General features: G+C 35.6%; 1 protein-coding gene across 1 annotated transcript in view; it reads left to right on the plus strand.

Moving 5' to 3' along the window:
* The window catches only part of STPG2 (sperm tail PG-rich repeat containing 2), a 196,391-nt gene that overhangs the window by 45,293 nt on the left and 123,204 nt on the right, over positions 1–27,894 (plus strand). Inside the window, exons 7-10 of the mRNA XM_015820739.2 lie at positions 9,680–9,784; positions 11,586–11,745; positions 19,520–19,680; positions 21,496–21,585. Of these exons, the coding sequence (XP_015676225.2) occupies positions 9,680–9,784; positions 11,586–11,745; positions 19,520–19,680; positions 21,496–21,585 (516 nt within the window). The remainder of the gene's footprint in view (positions 1–9,679; positions 9,785–11,585; positions 11,746–19,519; positions 19,681–21,495; positions 21,586–27,894) is intronic.

Consider the following 27,894-nt stretch of genomic DNA (forward strand, 5'->3'; position numbering starts at 1 on the left):
ACTTAATTGACTGCACATGTAACCAATCATGTAACAAGCATGTACTTCCTCATATAAGCAAATAAATGAGGAACTCGGAACACACTCTGAGTCACTCACCTCGAGGAGATTCCTGCGTGTGTCTTCTTTTCTGGCTTGTCGTCGCTTGCCAGAACTCATGGGTGGCCCACCTTGATTGTGGCAAACCACAAAAGCCACAGTCTTGGATGGGAATTTATCTTGAAAAATATGCTACAGAATCTCACATTTGATCAGGGAAATGTGTTGATGCAATTATAAGACATAACAAAAAATTGAGTGAACAAATTTCCACCTAAATAATTTATGGAAAAAGTTAATTAACTAATAATTGTGAGTTTTAGTGGCATTTGTGTCCTCTTGATCATAGGAATCAGCATAATGTGACCTACTTATCAAATGGCAAAATAATACAAATAGCTCAGTTCTTTTTTAAATTTTCAGAGAAAAATATTTTAAAGAAGACTTCATTATCTAACGAAGTTGTAAAATTGAGTATAAAACATGGGTTTTCTGAATATACCTATTAAGGTAGGGTGACATTTACAGCTGTTGCTGGCATTTGCAACTTTTATATTTAATACCATCTTGTGTTATATTGTCAGCTGTGAAAGTGAGATTTGAGTAATTCGAAGCAGCAGTATACAAGAAACCATAAAAACTGTAGTTATAATGTCAAAGTCACACACGAACAATCTGCATTTATCTAAGTCAGTACTTCTTGTCTTTACTTAGAAGTCAGATAGGAAAGAAGCTTCCTTTATGATTTTTCGTAAGAATCTTAATATTTTACATCCGCATGAACATCATACTGGGTAGCTATAAAATATAACCAGTGGCTAAATTTACCAAGTTTTTATTTTTTTGTTTATAAATATATATTATATTTTCATGTTACATAAAATATATTTTTTAAAAATGCTATATTCTCTCTCTTGCTTATGACTATGTATGTCTTGCTGATTTCTAAGTATGCCTTATTGCTTTTTCAGATGTGCTGCTACCCTTCAGGTCTTTAATTTTAATTGTTAAGAATTCCAGGGTTCTGATTTTTCTCTTATGCAGTATTCCTGCACTGCTGGATAACAATTGGATATGCAATGTACACACAGTTATGTCTGTAGGCACTGCAGTAGACCTCCACTATCTGGTCTTATCTAATTATATGCTTTGTTAGTATTAAATGTGACTGATTTTTTTTATTTAAACAAAGCTGTGAGGGGTAAAATTTAGGCATCATATTTATTTGATTAATAAATAAAATAAAAGCAAATTTAAAAACTGGAAATAACAGCAAATGTAGAAAAAGATGTGACTATTGACCATGTAGTCAGCAGCTGAGGGAAAATCAACCAGTTTACAGTATAAAGCAAGGTAACAAAAATGATTTATTGGAAATTATGCAAATTGGATTTGATGCCCCAGCATATTGGTAAGATCAAATTTTATGGACAACTACAATAGTTTCCTTGTATGTGAGTTTTTCTTGTAATAAAGACTAATAATGATGATGATGATGATGATGATGATGATGATGATGATGATGATGATAATAATAATACAGTTGGAAGGGACCTTGGAGGTCATCTAGTCCAACCCCCTGCTCAGGCAAGAAACCCTATACCATTTCAGACAAATGATTGTCCAGTCTCTTCTTAAAAACTTCCAGTGTTGGAGCATTCACAACTTCTGGAGGCAGGTTGTTTCATTGATTAATTGTTCTAATTGTCAGAAAATTTCTCCTTAGTTCTAGGTTGTTTCTCTCTTTGGTTAGTTTCCATCCGTTGCTTCTTGTCCTGCCTTCAGGTGCTTTGGAGAATAGCTTGACTCCCTCTTCCTTGTGGCAGCCCCTGAGATATTGGAACACTGCTATCATGTCAGCTCTAGTCCTTCTCTTCATTAAAGTAGACATACCCAATTCCAGCAATGTTACATGCTTTAGCCTCCAGTCCCCTAATCATCTTTGTTGCTCTTCTCTGTACTCTTTCTAGAGTCTCAACATCTTTTTTACATCGTGGTGACCAAAACTGGATGCAGTATTCCCAAGTGTGGCTTTACTAAGGTGTTATAAAGTGGTATTAACACTTCATGTGATCTTGATTCTATCCCTCTGTTAATGCAGTCTAGCACTGTGTTGGCTTTTTTTGGCAGCTGCAGCATATTGCTGGCCCATATTTAAGTGATTGTCCACTAGCACTCTGAGATATTGAGCAAAGTACCTTCTATACCAGTGATGGCGAACCTTTTAGAGACCAAGTGCCCCAAAACCATTAATTTAGGCTAGCAAAATTGATGGCCGTTCTCTACCCAAATGAAGAATTCATCACACTTACATGGTTACTGTTTTCTTATTCTCAGAATAACTCTGCTCATCTTGTAGATGAATAATATTTTATAAACCATTTACTATATATGATTGCTCAGGATTTCGTCTGCCTAAATTATAGCATAAACAAAGGCATATTTGCAGGAAGTATTAGAACATATACATATATTCAAACATAACTACAAGGTGTAGAGATTAGTTAGTGTTTTCCATTTTTTTAAAATAGATGACTACATTCTGAATGTCAGAGGAGAAGGTATATAGTCTCTGAATAGGTTTAGTCCACCTAATAAAGAATACAGTTACCCTGATTGTCAGAAATAATATACCTCAGAATGAATAAAACACTCACTAGGATAATAAAGGTACATGTTCACTATTTCATGATAGAAGTGATTTATTTAACAGTCACTAGTACTTATCACATAAAAAGTAACATTAATTGTTTAACTTGGGTAAGGTGGGTACTTGGCTTTTATTATGTCTTACAGAGTTATTTCAGTTGATTAAAATATATTCCACTTATAAATGATATGAAAGACAAAGTATTTTTCATTCACTTTACAAATAAAATAAAATAAAATTTGCCACTGTGTTAGAATCACACAGTAATGAATTGTGTTAAATATCAAAGCTTAACTGTATATGCTTATATATGAGTCAGGTCCTGGGTTGTTTAACCCAGTTCTGTCTATTCAGAAACTCTTCAAAACATCAGCAGTGGCCCTCCTGAGGCTTGCTGCTTACAATTATTTCAACTGGAGATGCTAGACATTGAATGTGACCTTTAGTATCTCAAGTTTAGGCTTTGCTGTTGAGCAGTAGTATTGCAGGAAAAAACCGAGAGGAATTATCTTTCTGGGGAAACATATTGTGACACATGTGTTGATAATTTCTAACCAGAACTATTAAACTTCTTATTATACCCTAACATTTGCCCAGTTACACAGCCTCTTACTTGATGTCTGTTTGTAAGAAGCAGTGTGAACCAAATAATGTATGCCTTGTAACTATGTGACAGATAAATGTATGTCATTTTCTAGCATGATTGTTAATATTGCTCTTATGTGACATATACCCTACAACCACTCCAAAGTACTACATATCTATAATCTTGTTAATCTTTAAAGCAACCTTGTAAGTCAGTACTTCTTTGTATTACAAATAAGAATCTGGTTAGAGAATTGCCGTAATGAGTATATACTGTAGTTAATTAATGGCATGTTGAGATTTGAATGGGGATCTACCTGTCACCTGTCTATCACTGAATTATTGGAAGATATCCTGTGAATTTGCTTCTGCCCTGCACTATTTAGTAGTAATATGGGTAGACCAATTTTAATTCACTTATGCCAATTAATTGAAATATCATCTAAAATGACTTAACCTCCTCAAACATATGCTTCTCTTTTTTAATGGACAGACTGAAAGTGTAGACTGACAGCAGACCATTCTTTTCTCTCATTCTTTTTCTGTCTTCTATGAATTTTCTACGCACAGCAAATTATATCTGATTATATTATTTTTGACTGCACCTTTTGGGAATGACCCATAACAATGCTGGGTTCCTTAGCTTAAAAATCCAGACAGGGAGCATTTTCTGGTGCTTTTTGTATTCTATTTTTGAATGTTCAATAGTAATATCTTAGTTTATGTTAACATTAAATCTTGGATGTTAATACAAGTAAGCCTGACATTTCAGTACACTAATTGGTCTGTAATCAATGAACTTGAGATACAGGAAATAATGTGAACATATTGATGAACCATAGAATTTTTTTTATATTAAAGTAATTGGCTGCTGCAGTTCAAGATGTTTTTCACAAACATTCATATTTGAATTACTTTAAAATTATGGAGATAAAAGTATATTAAGAGCATTGTCATCACTGTGCTGTATTGAGCAATGTCTTTCTTTTCTTTTTGAAAAAAAGGCAATGGTCAGGGTGAGTGCTTCAATTTTTAACTTAATTAAAGTGAGTTTCTTCTGGTGCAATGGAAGCTGTTCCCAGAGGCTTCATCATTGTTTTTTCAAATTTAAGAAATTTTTCATGCAAACATGCTATTCTCTCTTCAAATCTTGCATTTTGTTCTTTCATAATTGGCTCTCTCCATTTCTATCTCTGTCTCTATCTTTCCGTCTCTTTCTCTTTCCCCATCCCCCAATCGTACATAAATACAGTTACATAAGGAACTTGTTATGTCACTTATGCTTTTGATTCCAAAAGCCACTTCATTTTAGGCTCATCCATATATCCTAAAAGTATTTTCAAGATACATTTTCCTTTCCACCTTATCTTGGGATAAACTGTTAAGCCAAATGTCTGTTGTTACCTATTATCAGTGCTATTTTTCTAAAAAAAAAAAAAAAAAAAAGGTGCCGGAACTCACACACGTCATACAACCCGCCTTGCCTACCCTACAAGGTTCCATCCAAAAAAGGTGCCGGAACTCCGTTCTGGGCGTTCTATGAGAAAAAAAACCCTGCCTATTATCATAATGGTTACTATTTTGTCAGGATGAACCCAACTTCATCTTGACAAAATATACTTTACTGCGGAGTTCCACAATCTTTCTGACTTTGTGGACCAGCTGGGGTGAGAGGGGATGCTTCCACGCGAGTAGCAGGCAAGCACACATGCACGCACAGTTCCATTTGAATGGTTCCACTTCTGCGACCCAGTTCCGAAGGGCTCGAGGCCCTGTAGTGGGCCGTGACCTGGGTTTGGGGACCTCTGCTTTACTGTATATACTTGTGTATAAGTCCATCACTAGATAATATGATCATAATTTTTTAACCAAGACACCATAAAAAATAAGCTACCTGTAAATAAGCTAACCCTCAAACGTTTTGTATGTTTTGACTTTTACAACTGGCTTACCTCTGGGTGGCACATTTTTATGGTATTTGGGCTTATATATATACTTTACAAAAAAGCATTACTGTAAAAACTCATGGATAAACCCATTGGATAAGATGAATAAATTTTGGGGGATGTATTTTGGCACCTAAAATTCCCAGCTTATCAGCGAGTATGTATAGCATTTTGACCTTCCAAGCTTTTAAAACAGCATTTTATATTATTGTGTGGATCATAAAGAAACTGAATTGGTAGAGTCCTAGTCAGTAAATTAATTAAATACCATAAATTAATGGGAAGATAGCTTTGAAGAAAGGATTGAAAAAGCTATCTTGGCAGCGTCCTCTGACAAGTCAGGGACAAGTTCACAGTGAATACTTCAAGTTCTCTTTCAATTTTAGGTTTCAACTGGTTTTATTCAGCAGATTAATAGATACAGTCTGTTTTGTCACACATAAGTACATCACTAACCGAACAGATGAATGGTTTCTCAGTAGCTTCCACTGAGTTTTGTATGACACAAGAACAAAGATGAATTCTCAATAAATTGGAGCAACAAGGAGGAGATGGTTTTTCAGTCCAGAGTTTCCAACCTTCTAATAGATTATTTCTCAAAAGGGAAAAAATTGTCAGTGAACAAGACCTCTTTAACGTTTTTCTCTCTTTTTAAAAAGAAAAATAAGCTAATCAGTTCTGTTTTTAATTCAGATGACCTTGAATTGGATAGTGTTTTGGTTCCATTAATAGCTTTCAAAAGATGAAAAAAAAGCAATGGTAGCGCAACAGTTCTGAAAGAGGTTTAAATGGGGGAAAATGATAGGACTACTGGGAAGGTAAATAGTAATCATTGTTCATTAGTGATTACTGAAAAAAAGACTTCTTAAAAAGGATAAAATATTTATCTCCTGGTGGAATTTTCAGTAGGTAAGGTCCCAAGATTAATTTTATTTTGATGCTAATTTCTTATTAATATTTATAACTTCTCAAGTACAATATTCAGTTCCTTTAACAGTGTACTTGTATTGGTAGTTCTTTTCTTTTTGTCAAAAATTCCCCATCCAATGAGTTTATCTACCTTTCTGTCTAAAAGACAAATATATATCAAGCAATGTTAACAAACCCTCAATACATATTTGTGTTTGTGTGAATTCTCCAGGTAGTTTAGAAACATGCTATTATTATACAAATATTTAAGGCAGTAATCTGAATGCCTTCCTGATGTATTAATGTTCTATTTGTGGCTTCCTGTCAGGTTGGGCAATTGATACATATTCCAAAGGCAATATTTTGTAACATGAATCATTCATAACCTAAATCTGAACACATTTTTCTTATATAATTTGATTGATAGCCACAATATGCTTCAATCTCATAGCTAGATAGCACACAATTTACCATATTTAGCTGATTCCAATCTTTTAGAATTTAATTACCTTAGTTTTGTCTGTATAGCATAGGTTTATCTCTTTTATTGAAGCACAGGATACATTTCAGCCTTGAGTTAAGTAAAGTTTATATGCCGGTTATATAAATGAATACTGTCACTTGAAAACTTTGCTATGTTGTGAAGTAGAAGGCATGTTTTAAACAATAATCAACAAAGCATTGGAAACTGTCCACTAAAATTCTTTTTACATTCAAAACTCTCTTATTACCTTAATACAACCTAATCTCCCAGAGCTCCAAAACTACCAGAGACTACTTTCTTGCAGAACTCCTTCTGAGAGCAACTGTCTGGAACAGTTTTGGGTGATCTCAGTTCCTCTCCTTGTCTTCATTCTAACATGGTCATGACCCCACTTTTTGCAGAATCATCTTCAATCTGCTGTTTATTCTCGACTTCCTTCCTTCCTTCCTTCCTTCCTTCCTTCCTTCCTTCCTTCCTTCCTTCCTTCCTTCCTTCCTTCCTTCCTTCCTTCCTTCTGTACTTACCTACTTACCTATCTACCTACCTACCCATTTGTATGCAGCTCAATCTTTCAGATTTATAGTGAACTGGCAATGTAAAACTATTAAATGTTTACAGTAATTCAATTTCATGAATGAAAGAAAAACCTATCGATACTGTAGAACAGAGATCTCCAACCTTTTGGGCACCAGGGACTGGTTCCATGGAGAAAGATTTTTCCATGGACCGGAGAGTGCATGGTTTTGTGTGCTGCCTGCATCCTATGAATGGGGCTTTGCTTGTTTGTGCGGCCCGGTTGCTGGCATGCCACGGCCCGGTACTGGTCCACAGACCGGGGGGGTTAGCAACCCCTAATGTAGAATACTAAATAATCAACAGGCAAGAGAATCTGGTTCCATATGGTGCACATTCATCTCTAAAGGAGCTCCAGGATAGCATTACCTTCTGGAAGGTCAGCACAGAAGGGCTCAGCTTTACTTCTAGAGAAGGAGTATTCCATAATATAATGCCTTTCCTGAAAAACAATTTTTGCTCACTTCACCTCCATCTTGAACTTTGAGTACTGCAAGCAACTTCCCTGTGAGAATCACATCATATGGATCAACCTTAGTTGGAGAAAGAAGTCTTGAAAGTGCTTGGGAACAAAGCCATAGATGACTTCATTGATCAAACTAGCACTTTGAATGCATCTGGAAACTCATTAATATCCACTGCAGGGCCTGCAAGTGAGATATAAGTACAGCAACTAGACTCAGTTGAGATGGGGTGTTGTGTTTTGGGCGAACTATATTTTTTGAGTATTCTTCCTAGACAGCCAGACACAGAGCACATTGCGGAAGTCTAACTACATGTTAATAAGGACATGAGTTGCAATAGTCAGATTTTCTCTCTTCTGAGCAAAGATCCAAAGCCTCCACCTGGCCATCTAGAAGTAATCATGTTTCCTGGAGGACTCCTGAGCTGCAGACCTGCTGCCTCTAAGATAGTACTACTCATCAAATTACAACACAGATAGAGAACCAAAATGACAAATAGTAACTATTTACTTCACTGTGTTTTGTCCCATCCAGACCTCAATAACCTGCAGACACTGGAAAAAGATTTTGATGGCCAAAAGTAGCAGCACGAAGCTGGATATTACTAGCATATTGATGGTAACAGTAGCACTTAGACTTATATACCACTTCATCGTGCTTTACAGCCCTTTCTAAGTCGCTTACAGAATCAGCATATTTCCCCCAACAGTCTGGGTCCTCATTTTACCGACCTCGGAAGAATGGAAGACTGAGTCAACCTTGAGCCAGTCAGAATCGAACTGCTGAACTGTAGGCAGCTGGTAGTCAGCAGAATTAGCCTGCAATACTGCATGCTAATCACTGTGGCACCATGGCTCTATGGTAGCATGCCATAAATTGCCAGTTGTTACCTCTCAGTGGCTTCATATAAATGGTAAGCAGCTGTCATGAGAGGACCAACATTGTGATAGCCCATAAGAGACAGGTCATTAAACTGACATCATCCTTCATCGCCACCAGAACTGCCTTCTGAGGTAGGAAAGGAACTATTTTGGTTCTAATTCCCAATCCTTTTAAGTAGTCCAGAGGCTATGAAGGAAGATGTCAATCTAATAGCCTCTCTCTTATGGGGTATCACAAGGCTGGTCATTAACCCAGGTAGACAATCTATCCGTCACTCAAGATGAGTCAAGACTTTGGTGAATATGAATAATTTTCTTGGCACAATGATGCTTGAAATGGGTACAGTTGCCAAGCAGGAGCAACTTCTAAACATCCCTTCAAGAAGGAATTTACTACACTGAACAATGCAGCTAGCTGACAGTCTGCTGACACTGTGATATTAGGAAGGAGAAGCATTGGCATTTCATCTCATTATAGTGAGGTTGTATTTATATTGTTAAGTTTGTTATTGGCCTTTTGCCACTAATACGCCAAGTGTAATTTCTGGTATTCCATTTCCTGGAACTTTTTGATAAACCAGTGTATGCATTTTAATAAAGCAATGTTTGGCTCACAGAAAGAGATTGTGCAGATGGAATCTTGTTGAGAATCCGGTTACCACCAGTTTCCAGAAACTGCCTATCAGATTGCTGAGCATCAACCCCAGTGCTCTCTAGAAGTTCTCTAGATCCATTAGATATCTGAGCTGGACTTGCCTAATGTTTTCTTCTCAATATTTTGAGAGTTTGTCCACCTGTCTCTATTCTATACATGCATGATGCATCAATCTGATGAGAGCTTTTATAGCAAGCCTACTATGCTCCACAATGAAGAGCTATTTTTTTGGCATCCAGCAAATGCAAAAGAACTGTAGCATATGATTGAGTGAAGCTGATTTGGTGATTTATTTTGGACTTGACATTTGCTGATTAAGTTGTATTACAAGTGATACAAATAATAATAATCGTTTCCTTCATAAATGTTAACAATTATATGAAAAGCTTCACTTGACAATGTAAGGAGTAATCCTTCAGAGTTAGATCTCCCTGAAACTCTAGTGGCTGTTATATGTTTGGATGTTTCATCAATTTTTTTTTCTGTTTTTCAGGGTATTCCAGGTCCCGGTAAATATAATATAAAAAGTCAGTTTGGGAAGGCAGATAGCATCATGAAAAGTGAAGCTCAGCATGTTCCTTTTCTTTCTCTTTCTGAGGTAAAAAGTATTATAGTTCTTTCTCATTTGCAACTTTTTTTATATTGTTGTTGGCCTCTGAGAAATTTGAACAGTTTTATGGGATTTTGTTTGTAGAGGAAAGTCTGCAGTGGTTTATTTGTGATACTTACAATACATTAAATAGAACATAATGGCAGCAGAAAGACTTTTTGAACAGACGTTCTTATAGATTCTAATTATTCACTAGATTATTTATCAGATCCATAATTAGATATACATTAGATATACATCATATCCAAAACACAACTGTAGCCAGAGATAATTCAGTTATATTCCATTACAAATTTTGGGCTCTCTCTCTCTGTCTCTTTGTTTCTGTCTCTGTTTCTCTCTCTGTCTAATTCCTAAGCATTGAGGATCATCAATTTTCTAATGATGAACTAACTGCTCTCATGGTAATGTTACACAAAATGTAGTGTGCTTGCCAGAATTTTTAACAGTTTCTGCATGCATGGCACTGCACAGAGAATGGAAATGTCAATTCAAAATATCAAAAGATTAAGAATTATATATAAATAATGAGCAGATAACAGAGGAACAAGAACACAAACAGCCTATTTCATTACATATTCAATGACAAAAACCCCCAATTCTGAAATAGCAGTGTAAGGCTCTCAAGCATTACTCAACCTAATTATATAGATTCTTCTTCAAGGTGTTGTGTTTTCTTGGATTCAGGTACAAAAGAATCAGAACATTTTGTTGCTTATTCATGGAAAGTAAATTATTTCCAAATTTGGCTTATGCATTGAATGGAGCAGGTTATAAAATATATTTGTTCAATATCATTTCATTTTACTGAACATGCACAGTCAACAAATGCCTCCTGGCATGCCTCCAAAGCTTTTCTTATCTGTGGTTTGTAATCAAGCTAGGATAAACAGACAGCGAACTCTGGATATGAAATGGCATAATGAGATGAATATAGTTCTTAGCAGTGTTAGGTCTTACGACTTGAGCATGAAGCCATCTGCAGTCACCAAACATCTTGGCACTTTAAAATTGCCTTAATTTTGCAGAGTCTTTGCTCATGCCTGTTTTAATATAACCACAATTTTGCAGGTGAGATGGCTGGTATAGAAATTTGATAGATAGATAGATAGATAGATAGATAGATAGATAGATAGATAGATAGATAGATAGATAGATAGATAGATAGATAGATAGATAGATAGATAGATAGATAGATAGATTTTAATCTTTTTTGCTGCAATGTAGATTTAATCATTCTCTTTATGCATCTAGCCCTGGTAGCTTAGGAGTGACTGAAATAGCAATACCGACAGGTTCTTGCTGCTTCCATCACAATGATAAAAACAGAAGTGGTTTTGCAGGATTGAAGTGCAAGCTATGTCCCCGTTGTCTGGTGTGTGTTTAGTGTCATAATTTAGACAGAAAAGAGGAGTGACTTGTATCACACTGTTGTAGTGCTGTCCCCCTAGCAGTGCTGGTCAAAATGGCTGGCCACGTCCTACAAAACATTGCATGAATTTATATAATAAATATATTGTATCGTGCTTCTGAAAGCAAACTTTCCTGGCTACATAGATGAATTATTTGCAAACAGGCCATCATGTGACTTACACCCTCATTTCTGCCATGGTCATTAAGCAAATCAGCTATAGTTACATGATTACGTGATTATGAGTTGCAATTTTACTGCCAGCTTCTCCATTGACTCTGCTTTGCTTTTACACCAAAATAGACCTCTCTTTACTCAGTAACTATATGAGCAAGTTGCCTGCTATTTCTTTACTTACATTCTCTTGCATTTTCTTAGAGGTTTGCCCCTGTGAAATCTTATACTCCAGCTCCTGGCACATACGATGAAACACGCTCTGCTCTTGAATATTTGAGAAGACCGTGTAGGTCAAAAAGCATCCCATTTGGCCATACCTCAGTTCGATTCACCGAAGATACCAGATTGCAATCATCACCAGGTATTATCAGTATATCAGTTCATCCTCTAATCTGCCAGAAAGGAACCCTGTAGAGTTGATTGGGCCTCTGGCATCTTTCCCCTTCTCAGTTATCCTTTCAATCTATTGCCCATGCTTGGGGTTCATAGGTCTTGTAAAGTGATTTTGGTTTTTGAACTATTTCTGTTGGTTCATAAACCTTTGCTTTGACACTGGTAAAATATCAGTTATCCAAATTTTCTTTTAAAAGGAATATGTTTAAAATTCAGTATGAAATATGATAAATAGGATCTCATAAAGTGAATCTTTTCAGTTATAGATGTGCAACCTAGTCTTATGCCTTCAGGATAGAAAAAGATGACAAATGTCAAATTAGCAGCTAAGTTTAACAGCCACAACAACACAATAATATTGTGTTCACTATAATTTTAGACAATGAAGGTCCCATGCATCTTCAGTAATCCAAACTTCCAAATATAGATTTGCTTCCATTTATAGAATTATTCTCAAACGGTAAAGAAGTGACAAAATAATTGCTTAATTTAATTAACCACTTTTTTATTCATGCTGATATCAGGAAGAGATCAAAAGAAACATAGTCCTTTAGAGATTGTATTTATTTTATAATGCTACTTGCATATTAGGAATACCTTGTGAAGTTGACTGATTTGATAATCCTAAATCTCATTGTAATATTTATTTTGCATTGGCTTTGGAGAATTATTTATTTCTTCATTACCTGAATAATAGTTACTAAATAATAGTTTTCAGTCTCTTTTTTTCTTCCCAATACTTCAGGGCTCCTATTAGGCATATGCTACTACATTAGGCTGCTAGGTCAAACATGACTTCCTGAATGTCAGTTAACTTTCTTGTCATTTAATCCTTTTCTGATTTCAAAGTTGAATTTCTCTTTAGCTTGCTTGTTACTACTTCTCAAGGGTCAGATTTTAGTAATTAACCTCCATCTGCTTCTCTCCACATTTTAGTTTTTGTAACACATGGTGAAACGGATGCAACCACTGGGTGCATTTTCCCTCTGGGAAATTAAAAGCAAAATTGGAGGTTGTATTCTTTGCTATGGGAGTCTGCCTGTTTTAACTGTGTTCTCTTTTTATATCTGTAAAAATGATACTATAAAATTCTTTAATGCTCTCTCAATCAAAGGAAATTTTATTCTGAATATCTCATTGTGAAAGAAATTGGCAATATTTAGGATGTTCTCAACTTGTAACCATTTGTTCAAAGTTACAATGGCTCTGAAAAAAAGTGAGTTACAACCAGTCCTTGCATTTATAACTGTCAGAATATCCACAAGGTCATGTGATCAAAATTTGCATGCTTGGCAATTGGAAATTCTGGTCCCAATTGTGGTTGTAAGTCAAGGACTAATACTGTATATCAGTGGTTCTCAACCTTCCTAATGCCGCGACCCTTTAATACAGTTCCTCATGTTGTGGTGACCCCCAACCCCCCATCCAGCTGGCCGGGGGGTATCAAAAACTTGACCCAAAAAAAAGAGGGAAAAATGGGAAAGTATAGGTGGTATAGGTAGTCCTCGACTTATTTATTTATTTATTTATTTATTTATTTATTTATTTATTTATTTATTGTTTATATTTATATCCCGCCCTTCTCCTTGCGGACTCAGGGCGGCTAACAACCAGATAAAAATACAAAATATCAAAACTACAGATTAAGACATAATTAAAAAACAAATATTCATAATTGGTCTAAGTAATTTAAAATTATGTTAAAACCCCCACTAAAAATTTTCCCCTAGGCCAGTCCCGCAAGCTGGAATAACCATGTCTTAAGGGCGCGGCGGAAGGAAAGGAGATCAGGGATCACACTGATCTCTGGGGGTAGTTCATTCCAGAGGGTGGGAGCTCCCACAGAGAAGGCCCTCCCCCTTGGGGTCGCCAGCCGGCACTGTCTGGCCGACGGCACCCTGAGGAGACCCACTCTGTGGGAGCATACAGGCCGATGGGAGGTAATCTGCGGCAGGAGGCGGTCTCGAAGATATCCAGGTCCGATGCCATGGAGCGCTTTAAAGATGATGGTCAGCACCTTGAAGCGCACCCGGAAGGCCACCGGCAGCCAATGCAGCTCGCGCAGCAGCGGTGTTACATGGGAGCGACGAGTCCCTCCCAACACCGCCCGCGCAGCCGCATTTTGGACTAGCTGGAGCCTCCNCCTGATAAAACGCCCCCCTGGTCACGGCCGCCAACTGGTCATCCAGTGTCAGCCGTGGATCCAGGAGGACACCCAGATTGCGTACCCTATCCGAGGGAGCCAGAGTTTCGCCCCCTATAGTCAGCGATGGAATCAGCTGACTATGCCGAGGCGCCGGTAGCCACAGCCACTCGGTCTTGGAAGGGTTGAGCCTGAGTCTATTTCTCCCCATCCAGACTTACAACAATTCGCTTAGTGACTGAAGTTACAACAGCACTGAAAAAGCAAATTATGATCATTTTTCACACTTATGATTGTTGCAGCATTCCCAGGGTCATGTGATTTACATTCGGATGCTTTACAACTGATTCATACTTATGACGTTCACAGTGTCCCAGGGTCACGTGATCAATGGCCAGGGGGCATGGCCAGCTGATCACTCAGGTTGCAGAGTGCCTGTGGGGAGGAATCTGTGGGTCTCTGGGATGGGACTGGAGTGGGTGCCTGCCTTCCTTCCCTCTGATTCACGCTTCTGCTAAATTAGCAAGCGGCATGTTTTCTAGCATTGTTCCTTCCTTCCTTCCCTCTCTCTTCGTCCCTTACTTCCCTCCCTCTTCGTCCCTTCCTTCCTCCCCCCCTCTGTGCCCAGGAAGGGACAAGGGGAGGGGGATAGGCTGCCAGCGTGGCTGGGGGCTTTGCTGTCGGCAAACCTGCTGGTGCACAGGCAGAGACAGAGGAGAGCTCCGCCCAGCTCACTTACTCAGCTTCGCCAGAAGACATGCCGCTTGCTAAGTTAGCAGAAGCTTCAGGATCAGCGCCGGGCTACAGCTGATTTGCGCTTCTGCTGAATTAGCAAGCGGCATGTTTTCTAACATTGTTCCTTCCTTCCTTCCCTCTCTCATTGTCCCTTACTTCCCTCCCTCTTCGTCCCTTCCTTCCTCCCCCCCTCCGTGCCCAGGAAGGGACAAGGGGAGGGGGATAGGCTGCCAGCGTGGCTGGGGGCTTTGCTGCTGGCAAACCTGCCGGTGCACAGGCAGAGACAGAGGAGAGCTCCACCCAGCTCACTTGCTCAGCTTCGCTAGAAGCTTTGAAGCTTTGAAGCTCCCTCCCTCTCTCCCTGTCAAGCCCTGGTGGGCTCGACATGAATGGGCGGAGGAGGAGTCGAGGACGGGCGGGGTGGCAAAGGAGACCGGCTGACAAGTGCAAGTTCGGGGGTCGCCAGCTGACGGACGCAGGAGTTGGGTACTGCAGCAGCCTCCCCTTCGCTGACCTGCGTGCAGGAGAAGAAGTCAATCCGGTTGCTGCACAATGAGTCTCTGGGGAGGGCGGGGCCTTGCTCTGCGCCTGCGCTCTTCATGTGCCCCCTGCAGAGCACATTTGGTAAAGTTCGTGCAGACTGCCGCCAAGCAGCATATTTTCCACAAACAAGTGAGGTGGAGCAGAGGGGGGGAGGGAGAGAAGGCGGTTGACAAGCCCTGCCTGAGACCATCGGAAATATGTTTTCCGATGGTCTTAGGCGACCCCTGTGAAAGGCTCGTGCGACCCCAAAAAGGGTCGCGACCCACAGGTTGAGAACCGCTGCGTATATAATGTATAGAATAAAATATGTATATATTGAATGTATAAAATGTATAGAATATATAACATTCTACACTGCTTAACTTCAATTTTTTCATTGTGGCAAAGGAAGAACCATCTGAACAATTCAGTGTGAACAGTACATTGGTCAATCAAATATAGAAAATCGTTTTCTCTCAATAATTTTATTTGTGATTATATTATACAAGTAGGATGTATACAGCTACAAAATAGATATAGCAAAGAAAATAAAAATAAAAAGGCACAGAAAAAGAAAAAAAGAAAAAAATAGAACTACAAAAACCCCTCCCCATTTACCCTCAGCAAGTATAATCAACATTAAAAACTTATCATTAACTCTTAAAAAAACCCAAATATCTTTTCATTTCATATCTTCTCTCAGTTTTTTATAAGTCTTTCTCTAAAACAGAGTTCCCCAACCTTTCTGGCTTTGCGAACCAGGCAGGGTGGTTATCAGAAATCACAACATAAATATTAGAAATTATATCTATTTCACATAATCTGAATCCTTTCCCTTTAATAAATACCCCTCTCATTTCCTTTCTTCAAATAATCAAAATTCAGCTACAAATAGTAGCAGAAATAACCATTGTTATCCAGTCCTAATCAAGAAGTCATTAAATATTTCCCAAAATAGTAGTCCATTATTTCAACCTTGGTCAAATAAATTAATTTTGAATTCTTTCTTCTTTCAGCCTCAATCTCTAGAAATTGCTAGAACTTCAAAGAAAGTTCTAGCAGATGCTTTCTTATGCTCTCCTCTTCTTTCTCTCAAAGTTCTTTTCCTCCTCTTTACCAAGCTTACTTTGTGCTTCCAACATAGCAATTCCACAAAAACTTATGTAAATTCAGTATAAAGAAATAGTCCAACTCTCTCACCTGTTTTATTATTTGTATTTTTTTCAATTTTTGAGTCATCATCTTTCATTTGTAAATCCAGTATTTCCATTTTCTTCATGTAAACTGTGATTTTTAATTCCATTTATAAATCAGTTTCATTCAATAGGGCTTGATCGTCTGTAGTTACAGCAACCTATGCTTAATAAAGAATTAGAGTTCAAAAGATTCCTGTTACAATCAATCATTTTTTTTCTTTTAAAATAGCCATCTGGTGCCCACTAATGTCTTATCTTCGAAGTCTTTTTATCAGCCCAAGTGTAAACAGAGTTGTTTTCATGGAAGAAAATCCTTTCAATTAATATCAAAATTTTAAGCCAAGTCCATCTGAACCCCTAATCTGCATGGAACTTTCAAGAATGTACAATAGTCATTTTCTTAATTTATATTCCAAAAATGCAAATCTTTAAACTTACAATTGAACCACTTTTTTTTAAGAATTGAAGAACACTCTCCCCCAAACCTTTCCCAGTCTGAAGATTCTTAATCTTTAAAGAAAACCAAAGAATAAAAAAAATATAGTCCAAAGCAATTAAGAGAGTGCATTTTGGCAACATTAGCAGCTATAAGCATGATAGAATCCTATGCCTCTCAGTAATCATAAGCTGACCACAAAAACAGAGTTTCTGTTGTCTGCTTGCAAAAACACAGTTACACAGAGCACCTATGGATAATCTAACACTCTTAATTCCAGATTCAACTTCAGTTCTTGCATTTTGGCATTTTTTTCGTCCACAATGTATTCCTTTCTTTTAGAGGAAACATCGATTTGTCAATAGGCTCATCAGAATTAAAATGTAGAAAAAGGATTGATCATGCATGTTAATAAAATGAAAAGTATTCTGGGAAAATGAGCTAATCTGATCAAAAATAATGTTCATTCCTGTCTTAAATTTTCACTCTAGAATTTGGTGATACAGTAGGTATGGGACTCAGAACTAGGAACATCATAAAATGAAGGGGGGTGTCAACCAATTGTGTATCTTAGATAAGCAGACCTTGCAAAAGTGACAGAAAAATTATTTTAAAAGGTACTGGACTCTCTCTCTCTTTCTCTCTCTCTCTCTCTCTGAAGTTTACAAATAAAAACATAATTAAAACAATTAAAATAGAATTAAAAGGAACTTAAAATTAAACATTAAAAATGTAAAGATTGAAAGATTAAAGAGGCTGGGGGGAGTGTACTTAGGTCACCAGTTCACCTGCAGGATTGCATATCATTAAATGCTAAGAAGTAGATAAAGATGAGCATTTAAATGTAGGTGTATAGGCTTTTGGTCTTAGAATTTTAAAAGTAAATAACTTATTATTATCCAAGTGTGGAAATATTCTAGCTATCTGAAAATATGGGACTTTATTTTATATACTTGCTGCAACTGTCAATGTCACATCTTCATACTGTTTCATCTCTGACAAGGTCACCCTAGTTGATAGTCTGAAAGAGCTATTTATCCTTGTGTTGCAGATCATGCTAGTTATCCTAACATTGTAGAGGTCATCAGCATCATGACAGTCACTCCTAAGACAAATAGTATCTATTAATATTATTCTCAAGAGTGCTGTCTTTTTTTAAGAAACAAAGCACTGAGTGAGGCTTGTATAGGTAATCAACTACTGAATACGCTAGCTATAGATATTTGGGAAATATTATCCTACGAATAAGTGTTCCTTCCATTGATTTTGAGGAAGTCCAAATTTTATCAGATTCTATTTTTTGAATCAAATTTTCATTGTAGAAATGTTTAACTGCAAGCAAATGTAAATGAAATTTATCATTAAAGGACACAATGACCTTCCTTCATTTATTTACCTTGAAAACAGCTACTGATATATTGTCCTTTCTACGTCTATTTTTCTTGCTGCTCTCCTTCTGGGTCCTTGAGTACATACCTTTGCTTATATCCTCTAATCCACAAGAGGTCTGTCATTTATCTTTAACATAAACCTTTTCTTTTTTTGCTGAACACAGCATTTATTGTAACTTTGGAGGAACTTAAATAAGGAATTTCCTGTCTGATGAAGTTGTGTATCACTGGTTCCAAGTAGTTACAGAGTTTCTGCATCAGTATTTTTAGATTTTGATTTATATTGTTGAAGTCAAGATGGTGTTCAAGGTCTCTGCTGATGGCTTCACAAGCACACCTTATCAGATCCAAATCTGTTAAGCTTCAGCTATTTTGTGACAGTGTAAGCTTTTCCCTGCCATAGTAGTAAAACATAAGATGAGAAAGTAATTTGATCTAGTCTTTTTCCAGTTTATATTGTGCCTAGAATTAATATTTCGATGATCTTTTTTGGTGATTGGTTCAGTTTTAATACTGAAGTTGATATAAAGTTCTTTATTAATAGGGTTCTGTGGTTCAGAGCGATCTATATAGGATAGGTTCCTTATCGATATTCAAGTGAGCATTATTGTAATTTAAAATAGGTGGCGCATCATAAAATTGCTTCAAATTATAATTTAAATTACTATAAAACTTAATCACAATTTGTAGATTAATTTTGATTTGGACCAATATTGTTGTACATCATCCAGAATCACTTTTGGTGAGATGGGCAACTATATAAATTAGATAAATAAATATTCAGAAAAAAACTCTTTATTTGTCAGTATATATGATATTAATATGAAGTATATTTACTTAAGAAAAATAAAAGGGTGCAGTTATTATATTTGATAGTTTTTTTAAAGGAACAAACCTACGAATTGTACAATTTATTCCATATACATTATGGAACTCTATACTTAAAATTATAAAAATGAAGTAACCTGGTTCTGTTCAAATCAAGAAACTCTTATGTCAGAAACTTGAGTGGTATTACTGTAGCTGTACCTTTGTCAGCTACCCAGAGTCATATTTGTGAGATGAGTGGCCATTTAAATAGATTTAAATAAAATAAATACCTAAGGATACAGCTCATTTCTCAGCTCCCATCATTGTATTCTGATTCACAATTAGCTAATCTTAATTCTAGTTGATTTAAGCTTATTTGACTGAAATTGAATTATATTTATAGGTTTCAGAAATAATGGTAAATGTGTATCCGTATCATTTTATTTTGCTTAAGATTTCAGTTCAAATGAAGCTGCTTAATTTAACTAAATTTCATTGTGCACTTGCAGGTCCTGCATTTTATAATATCCACAATTACAGAATTGCAACACCCAACCTTAAAAATGTTCTCACAGAGACAAAGAAAAGAGCATTTGGATCTACAGTTCCTCGATTGTTATATTTAGTTAAGAGGGAAGCTTTTGCTACACCTGGACCAGCTGATTATCAGGTAACATTTTTTGTCCACCTGTCTGTTATTGCTCTAAATTGAAACAAGGTAACTCTCTTCATGAAGAATTGGTAGATCAACCACGATAGCCATATGAAGGTCCTACATTTAAAATCTTTACATAGCTGAATGTCAGATACTATTGCCTTCTTAATTTTCTAATTTCTAATAAGAATTATGGATTATTAGGCCACTCACATGGTCCAATATGGGCTTTGTTCATGTTCCTCTACAAAGAAGCAGACACACATGGGTTCTTCTGAGTCCTGTGTAAACAAATGCAGATTTATTGTTTTGCTCTCATTGCCTTCATTGGCAATGGTGGTGCAGTGGTTAGAACACAGTATGGCAGGCTAACTCTGCCCCAGTCTTGAGTTTTATCTTGAGAGCCTCAAGATTGGCTCAGCCTTTCATCCTTGCGAAGTCGGTAAAATGAGGACCCAGATTGTTGGAGGTAATATGCTGACATTGTAAAGCTCCCAGATTGCTATAAAGCACTATGGTGCAGTATATAGGTCTAAGTGCTATTGCTCTGCTATTTAGGAATTAGTTTATCTTTCTTCTCAACTAATTGTTTTTAATCTTACCCTTCTCTGACCCAATTACCCTTCCTCTCTCTCCTCATCACAGATTTGTAAAGACATCTGTGAATCCCCACTGAATTCATTGTAACTTATCTTGAAGTTTTTGAGCAGCTTTTACATGAAGCTAGAAAAGTTTAGGACTTGGATATACTGTAGATGTATTGTGTGATACTTTAAGAATGAGTAAAGACATTGTCCATAAAACCTTATGCTGCAGGGAACCCACAGTTTGTACATACACAGAAAGCAGTATCTATACTTTGAAAGTTCCTAACATTTTAACCCTTGAGAATCATATCCCTCTTCAAAAATGTGTTTGTGGGTGGTATAGTTTGCCTTTCTTAAGTGATGTCTTTTTAAATTAGCATAGAAACTCTTATCTTTCACACACACGCTCCCATATTATCAAACATATGACAACCTAGGTATCCATTAACATTCCCTGATGACTTAATTTAATAGAATTATAATCATGTGGAAGACGAAATGAAAACAAATTACCAAATATATTAGTTCTAGGGACAATTTTCTTCAGAATATTTCAGATGCAAATATTTTCCCCTTAGATTCTAATCAAACTGAAGAGCTAATATTATATTATACATAAATTTAGAAATGAGTCTCTTGGTAGCAGAAATGAGAAGAGGGTAGGAGGTACTGTGAAGATAGAAACAAAAGACATAAAATATTATAAGCCTGTCCTTAAAAATTACACAGAGCAAATTAAATATATATAAATACACGCACAACACCCCTCTGGTTATATAAATATTCCTCAAGCAGGTAAAACATACATAAGGAATATCATATAATTATCAGAAATAATTCATACATATTCCTTTTTATATATATGTACAGCCTTTATATTGCCTTATGCTAAGTTATAGATGAATACTATACCTTTTAGTTTTATGTAGAAAACCTTCCTTTCATTTAGTCAAATGTAACTTAAATCAGAAGTAATTTACAAACTTTGATAGGAGGAAATCAATGAATGTATTACTGTGGGGAACACATGCCTTGAAGATGGGGGAGAACATCCTCTCATATACAATATGCTAGTTTTGATGGAATTAATCTGTATAGGGATTTTATAGATTTTATTGAACAGTACAATATTTATATAAATGAATTTACAATAAAATCTAATTATTTGATAAACAATAAAGACTGCAATGGATTATAAAAGCCCAACTGGACTTCAAAGTATTGTTGTGTATTCAAATTTCAGATGAAACAAGCTGTGGAACAATCACATAAGAAGAAAAAGGAATTATCTGTTTTTGTATCAACAATTGAGAGAATTCCAGCAATCCACTCAGTAAGTTATCTTCAGACTGAGTTTCTTTCCTTAATAGTGCAGGGAATAAAAAAAAAATGGAATAAGAGGTAAAGTTGCAAGTCATATACTTCAAAGGTATGACTCCACTGAAGTCAATATTTATGTGAAACAGGAAATTTTCACAAGTGTTTAATACAGATTGAAGATAAAATGCTATTAAAATGTGAACATACTTGAAATATACGAGTAGTCTATAAAACAATGTATTTTTATGAACCTGGTAAACACTGAGTGGTTAAAATTATTGTGACACACACATCTCGCATATTTCTTCAGCTAAGAGCTGAAGTGTTAATTAGATAAACATCTGCTTTCCCAATGGTATATAATCAAGAGACAGGTGTTTAATTGAGGCTAGTTAAGAAGAGTGTTAATTACACTTTGCATCTTAGTCCTCATCCTAACTTGGATTGAAAGGCAACAATTTATCTCTTGTGTATTTATTCAAACATGGAATTATAAAATGTAACATTAGTAACTGATTATAGGTAGTCCTCGACTTACGACCACAATTGAGCCCAAAAACTCCAATGCTAAGCAAGACAGTTGTTAAGTGAGTTGTGCCCCATTTTACAACCTTTCTTGCCACAGTTGTTAAGTGAATCACTGCAGTTAAGCTGGTAACATGGTTGTTAAGTGAATCTGGCTTCCCCATTGACTTTGCTTGTCAGAAAGTCACAAGAGGTGATTACATGAATCTGGGACATTGCAATCATCAGTTGCCAAGTGTCTGAATTTTCATAATGTGATCATGGGGATGTTTCAACAGTCATAAGTGTGAAAAATGGGCATAAATCACTTTTTTCAGTGCCGTTGTAAGATTGAACAGTCACTAAATGAATGATTGTAACTCGAGGACTAAATGTATCTGTAGGAACAATTGTCAAATAATATAGGAACAAATATATTAATGGCCACTTTGATTTATGGAGATAGAGTTCTAGGGCTGATAACATCACATTTTTTTAAGGTAGAATATCAAAACTTGATAATCCCCATTCTGATAAATTTGTCAGCTTTTCAAATATGCAAATTTTGCTGTCCGTGTGTCTTGCTAGTTTTAAGGATGTGTATTTGAAAAATCAGCCATAAAACATGAATCTGTGAGGTCCCAAGCCAAGAATGATACATGGCAATTCTTCAGTGCTAAGTTCTTTATTGTTTCACACCTATAGATAAAATATTGCAAGACTTAAAACTCAATTGTCTGCATCTATAATATACTCTGTAAATTAGTAGGGAGGTGCTGTCTCCACCCTCTTTCTCTCCCACATAATTTCTGGGCTGAGTTGCCTCTTCTCTGGAATGCACCACCTTCCTTCCTGGGATTCACTTCTTCACTACATTCCATTACAGAATCTTTTGACAAATCACCTAATTCAACAAGAACAATGATGTTGGATCCTTTATTAAATGGTTTCGCCAAAGCCAGGTTACTTTTTATAACAGGTAATCCACCATTCCATATAGTTTCTTCTGGCGTGCAGAATTTCCGACCTCACCCCGGCCTTCGCATCCTGCCATCAGTTTGCGTTTTATAAAAAAAGTTGTGGACTAATATAGTGTTGTAGACCATAACCCTTCATTTCTTTATCATGGGACACAGCCAGTCTTTTTACTTTCAAAGCACAGATTAAAAGTTCTTTTCTGTTCAGTTCTTAATGTTTAATTAATATTAATAACAAAATTAAATTTGATTCAATCCATGTATGGATTTTCAAAATATTCAAGTTTTCTTCAAATACTATGTTTGGGTTTTTTGGAAGCACATGGAAAAACAAATTCTTAAGCTATATAGATAGTAGATAGTAGATAGTAGAAAAGATTTATTTAAAATTATATCATGAATATCTTGCCCACTACTGGAACTTTGTATATAATAGACAAATATTATATGATATTCTTGTAGAATTTTTTCAGATAATATGCTAAAAGGAAAAATAAGATACAAGGAGGAGATTTATAATAAAACTAAGTACTAATTTTCTTCCCCCCCATTTCCTATTCTTTCTTTTCTTTCATCATTTAAAGCTCTCTAAGTAGTGTATATGTTAAAACAATGTATGCTAGGTACCATAATATAGTGTGTACTAAAGTAATATAAGATATATGTTGTAATCTTAAGAATATGTTCACAGACAGTTCTGGGTATAGTTTTCAGGTATTTGATTAAAAATTAAAGACTAAAGTATATCAGAATACTGAAAATCAGTAGAGCCAGTATTTTATTTCTTATTGAAGTAAAAACATGAACACTTAAATCTCATTTTCTTGTGCTTACACTTCATTCAGGTCATATTGCTGAAAAATAATATCCTTGAATTTATATTAATTACAATATATATTAGTATCTGGCCTCATGCGATAAGTTATAACTTATGATGTTTTAATTGACTATAATGAATATTGATGTGATAGTGCATATAATAACATGCCAAAAAGGTAATATGTTGCACCTGACCTCCTATAGTTGTTTAATTAAAAATATAATTTAAACTAATTTTAAACTAATGTATAAAAAACCATTAAAAACTGAATGCAGTGGAAATAGAAGCAAGCGATATGTGCTGTCCCAAAATTAATTACAGAACATTGCTATATAAAATTCTTAAGATGGCAAAATAGAGCGCAAGTCCAGGAGTAATTATAAAGGCAGGAAATTTATCTGTAATTCTGATGTATATTTACTGTCAACGCTGCAAACATTGGATGTTCCCACTCTGACAACTGATGAAAATGCAGCCATCTTCTCTTTTCCTTTAACATGCTTTTTCTTGTATTTAGAAATTAGGTGCAGAAGGGAGGAGGGGTTGGAATGAAAGCTCGAACTCAGCTAGCCATAATAATAACTCTGCTTTGTGGGAACCCAAGGACGAGCTGATAACGTTGTGGCGGGCTGAGGAGCTGGGGAGAAGGCCCACGTTTTAGGCTAATTGGAGAATGTGATTTATGACAGCTTATTGGGGGTGGGAATTGCACTTTGTTGCTTTGTATCTGGGGGAAGGGAATTTCGTTTTTGAGTTCAACTAAGTGCCAATACTTTGTTTCCTGAATAAAATATTCTTTGAGGAAGAATTTTCCTTTGAAGTTCTTTTAAGGGGTTTCATCTATTGGAACGATGACGTTTACATTATTAATATTCATAATACAGTGTTTAAGCACCCTATTTGGATTAGGGAAACTATGTTCTTGGAAATGGTGAGAGGAGGGATAGCCTTTTTTCCTGTGATCCTCTAAAGAATAGAGCTTTACTACTGCTGTTAACAGAAAGATCCTGGGATTCCTCAGACCACACAAGAATATTTATTAATAAAGGCAAGGTAAGGAACAGGACTGTTGTAGCTCAGAGGTTCTCAACCTTTTCTTTACCATGGACCACGGACCACGGACCCAAAACATAACTCAAGATTTAAATCATAACATTTCTTCAAGCCTTCACAGACTCCTTGTGATCACAGTATGGTCCCCCCAGGAGTCCATGGACCACAGGTTGAGAACCACTGTTGTAGCCAATTCCTTTAATTTTACAATTACCTTATGTCCATGTCCTAATTGGAATTGTGTACTTTATCGATTATCTGTGTGTACCTATTTTTGATATGAGTCAATAACAACCTTATGGTCCATGATTAAAATGGCAAGAGGGTACTTTTTATCATTTTTATCAGTTCTGCCAATGCAAGCGAAACTATGATTTTCTTACCTTTAGTGGATAATGTAATGAAATTCTGTTCCTTCCCCAGGGTTGTGTGTCTTTCATATTTATCTGAATTGGCTGTACTCAATATTTTTAAAGTATTTATATAATAAATTAAAATAGTGGAGCAGGATGGTTTGATATTTGGATTCAAGAGTTATATTTGAATTTAGGTCTCAGGGATTATTGTTTTACCTGCAATATTTTCTCCCTTTTGTTCCCTGAATAAAAGATTATATGCATCTTGCTGAATGGTGTACCACTCACATCCATTCACATTTGTCATGGTTTAAGCATCTGTTCACATAGTTGGAAATGAGGAAATTATACTGAGCACATGGGAATGGAACAGTATCTATATGCATATTTTTAAATCTTGTTCTACAATATAGGAATCTTCCACATTAACTAGCTATACTCCTCTGCACAACATTTCCCCCCAAACAAGTACCCCATTTCTTAATGAGCATGATAGCATAACTTGATAATAAATTATTTAAACAACATTTAGACACACTGTAATGAGAGTAATGTGAATGTTTTGTATGTTATCTCTGCACACCCTTGGTGAATGTGGGGATTGTATGAAAAAGTTGGTTGTGGGTTCCAGTAGTTAGCCTAATGAAATATTTCTGGCTAGCTAGAATTTATTGATAAAATGTTTCTAGATAATTTTCATGAAATCATAGTTTTGCTAATCCATAGAATGTGGTTTTACCAATTCAGACGTTTACAGGTTTGTTGAATCTGGTCAAGAACATTTTTTTTTCTGATTGCTAAAATTAATATCAATCAATCAAAATTTATTTTTTAAATAAATTTTATTTATTTAAAATTAGTATTTTTGCAAATGACATCCTTAACTGAATCTCTTATAATTATTTACTAGCTGTACCTGGCCACGCGTTGCTGGGGCTCAGTCTGGTTAAATGGAAAATAAAGAAAAGAGAAAGTGCACGTTTCTAATATGTTTAGACATCTATAATATGTGACATCTATATAATAGTAGGTATATAAAAACACGTGCGTATTCGAATGCAACGTTGTGTCAAAATTTCAAAGCAATCAGTGAAGAACTTTTGGAGATTTAAGATTTTGAACAAACGAACATTTACATTTTTATTTATATAGATTTAAGATGTAATCATAACTAGATGGTCAAAAATCTAGGCATTTGGGCTTTCACAATAGCTTACAATGTTAACTGCTCAAATAACAAAACATGATTGTAAATCCAATTGTATTCACTAGTGGTATTTAAAAAAAAATGTTTGTAAAGTTAGATGTTTGCATGAAAACAACCTAACCGTTTTTAACTCACATATTGATTTGTAATCCTTTCATAACATATGTTTTACTGTAAATTAATATTAAATTAATAGAAGTAAGATTTATTTATTTCAAACAAAACCTAATAAGTTGCAAATTTTCTCTGAAGATTTTGAACCTCAGTACATCAAGAAAATGTCTCTCCCTAAAGGCAAATATACATATGAAGATCAGTGCAAGTAGTTGTTATAAGTATATTTACTGATAGATGAATTGTTCAGTAATATTAATCTCTCTCATAACTGTATCTCTTCCTTCTTCAAATCTAGGCCTGGATGTCTTCTGAAGTTGTATAAAATAATGAATGAATACATACTATTTTTATATTATAACGAGCTAATTAATTTTGAGCTGACTTTTAACTGTCACATTTAAGCAGCTTGGGATTTATATGCAATCGTATTAATTAGTCATTCTTTCTATTTGAGCAAACCACTCATTGTATTTTTCCCATTCAGTTTTGTATTCCAATCATAGCCATTTAACAACCATTTACTTTTGATTCTAATTCTTCCATTTTACCATACCTACTTCTTAAGTTATCTTTTCTGCTTCATGTAACTTATTCTGATATGCCCAACTTTCATATAACAGTGGGTAGAAGCATACTCCTATACCTGGCTATTTTAAACACAACTACCTATGTCTTTGATATATTACGAGGGCGATTAAGAAATTAAGTGTCTCAATTTGAATGGCAATTATGTCGAAAAGTAATGTAATGTTGTAGTTTTCTAATGTGTATAATAAAAGTTCTATATCTCCGAGTGTCTGTCATTGATAACCAAATGGAGATTTATTTCCAAATTGCCCTCGTAATTTTCTTATTAGATATATTTTGCTACTGTTTGAAGCAGCTTCTTCCATATCCTCATCTGTTCTTTTTGTCTTATATTATTTGATTCCAATTAGAAAATTTTATGGTCTTTTATTGCTTTTTTGTACAAGACTCATATTCTTATAATCATTCTATTTTGCTGTAGTTCACTTCTTTCTTTTTCTTCCACATCAATTTTTTTCCCCAGTACCCATGTTTGGTACTACCAAATAATGATCTGTTCTATGTTCAGAATTTCTCATCGCCCATGATTTTTTTCACTAATCCTTTCAGCCTTTCATAATTAAAAAAAATCATTCATTTTCCATGTGCATGCCTGAAAAGACTATGATTAAATTATATATTTGAAACTGACTCCCCCCACCAAGCAGACACTCAACAAAGAATCATAACATTGATTCAGTTTCACATTTTCTTTTTTTTT

The sequence above is a fragment of the Protobothrops mucrosquamatus genome, unplaced genomic scaffold, assembly GCF_001527695.2.
Source record: "Protobothrops mucrosquamatus isolate PMUCROS unplaced genomic scaffold, P.Mucros_1.0 scaffold1172, whole genome shotgun sequence".
In the NCBI taxonomy this organism is placed as follows: Eukaryota; Metazoa; Chordata; class Lepidosauria; order Squamata; family Viperidae; genus Protobothrops; species Protobothrops mucrosquamatus.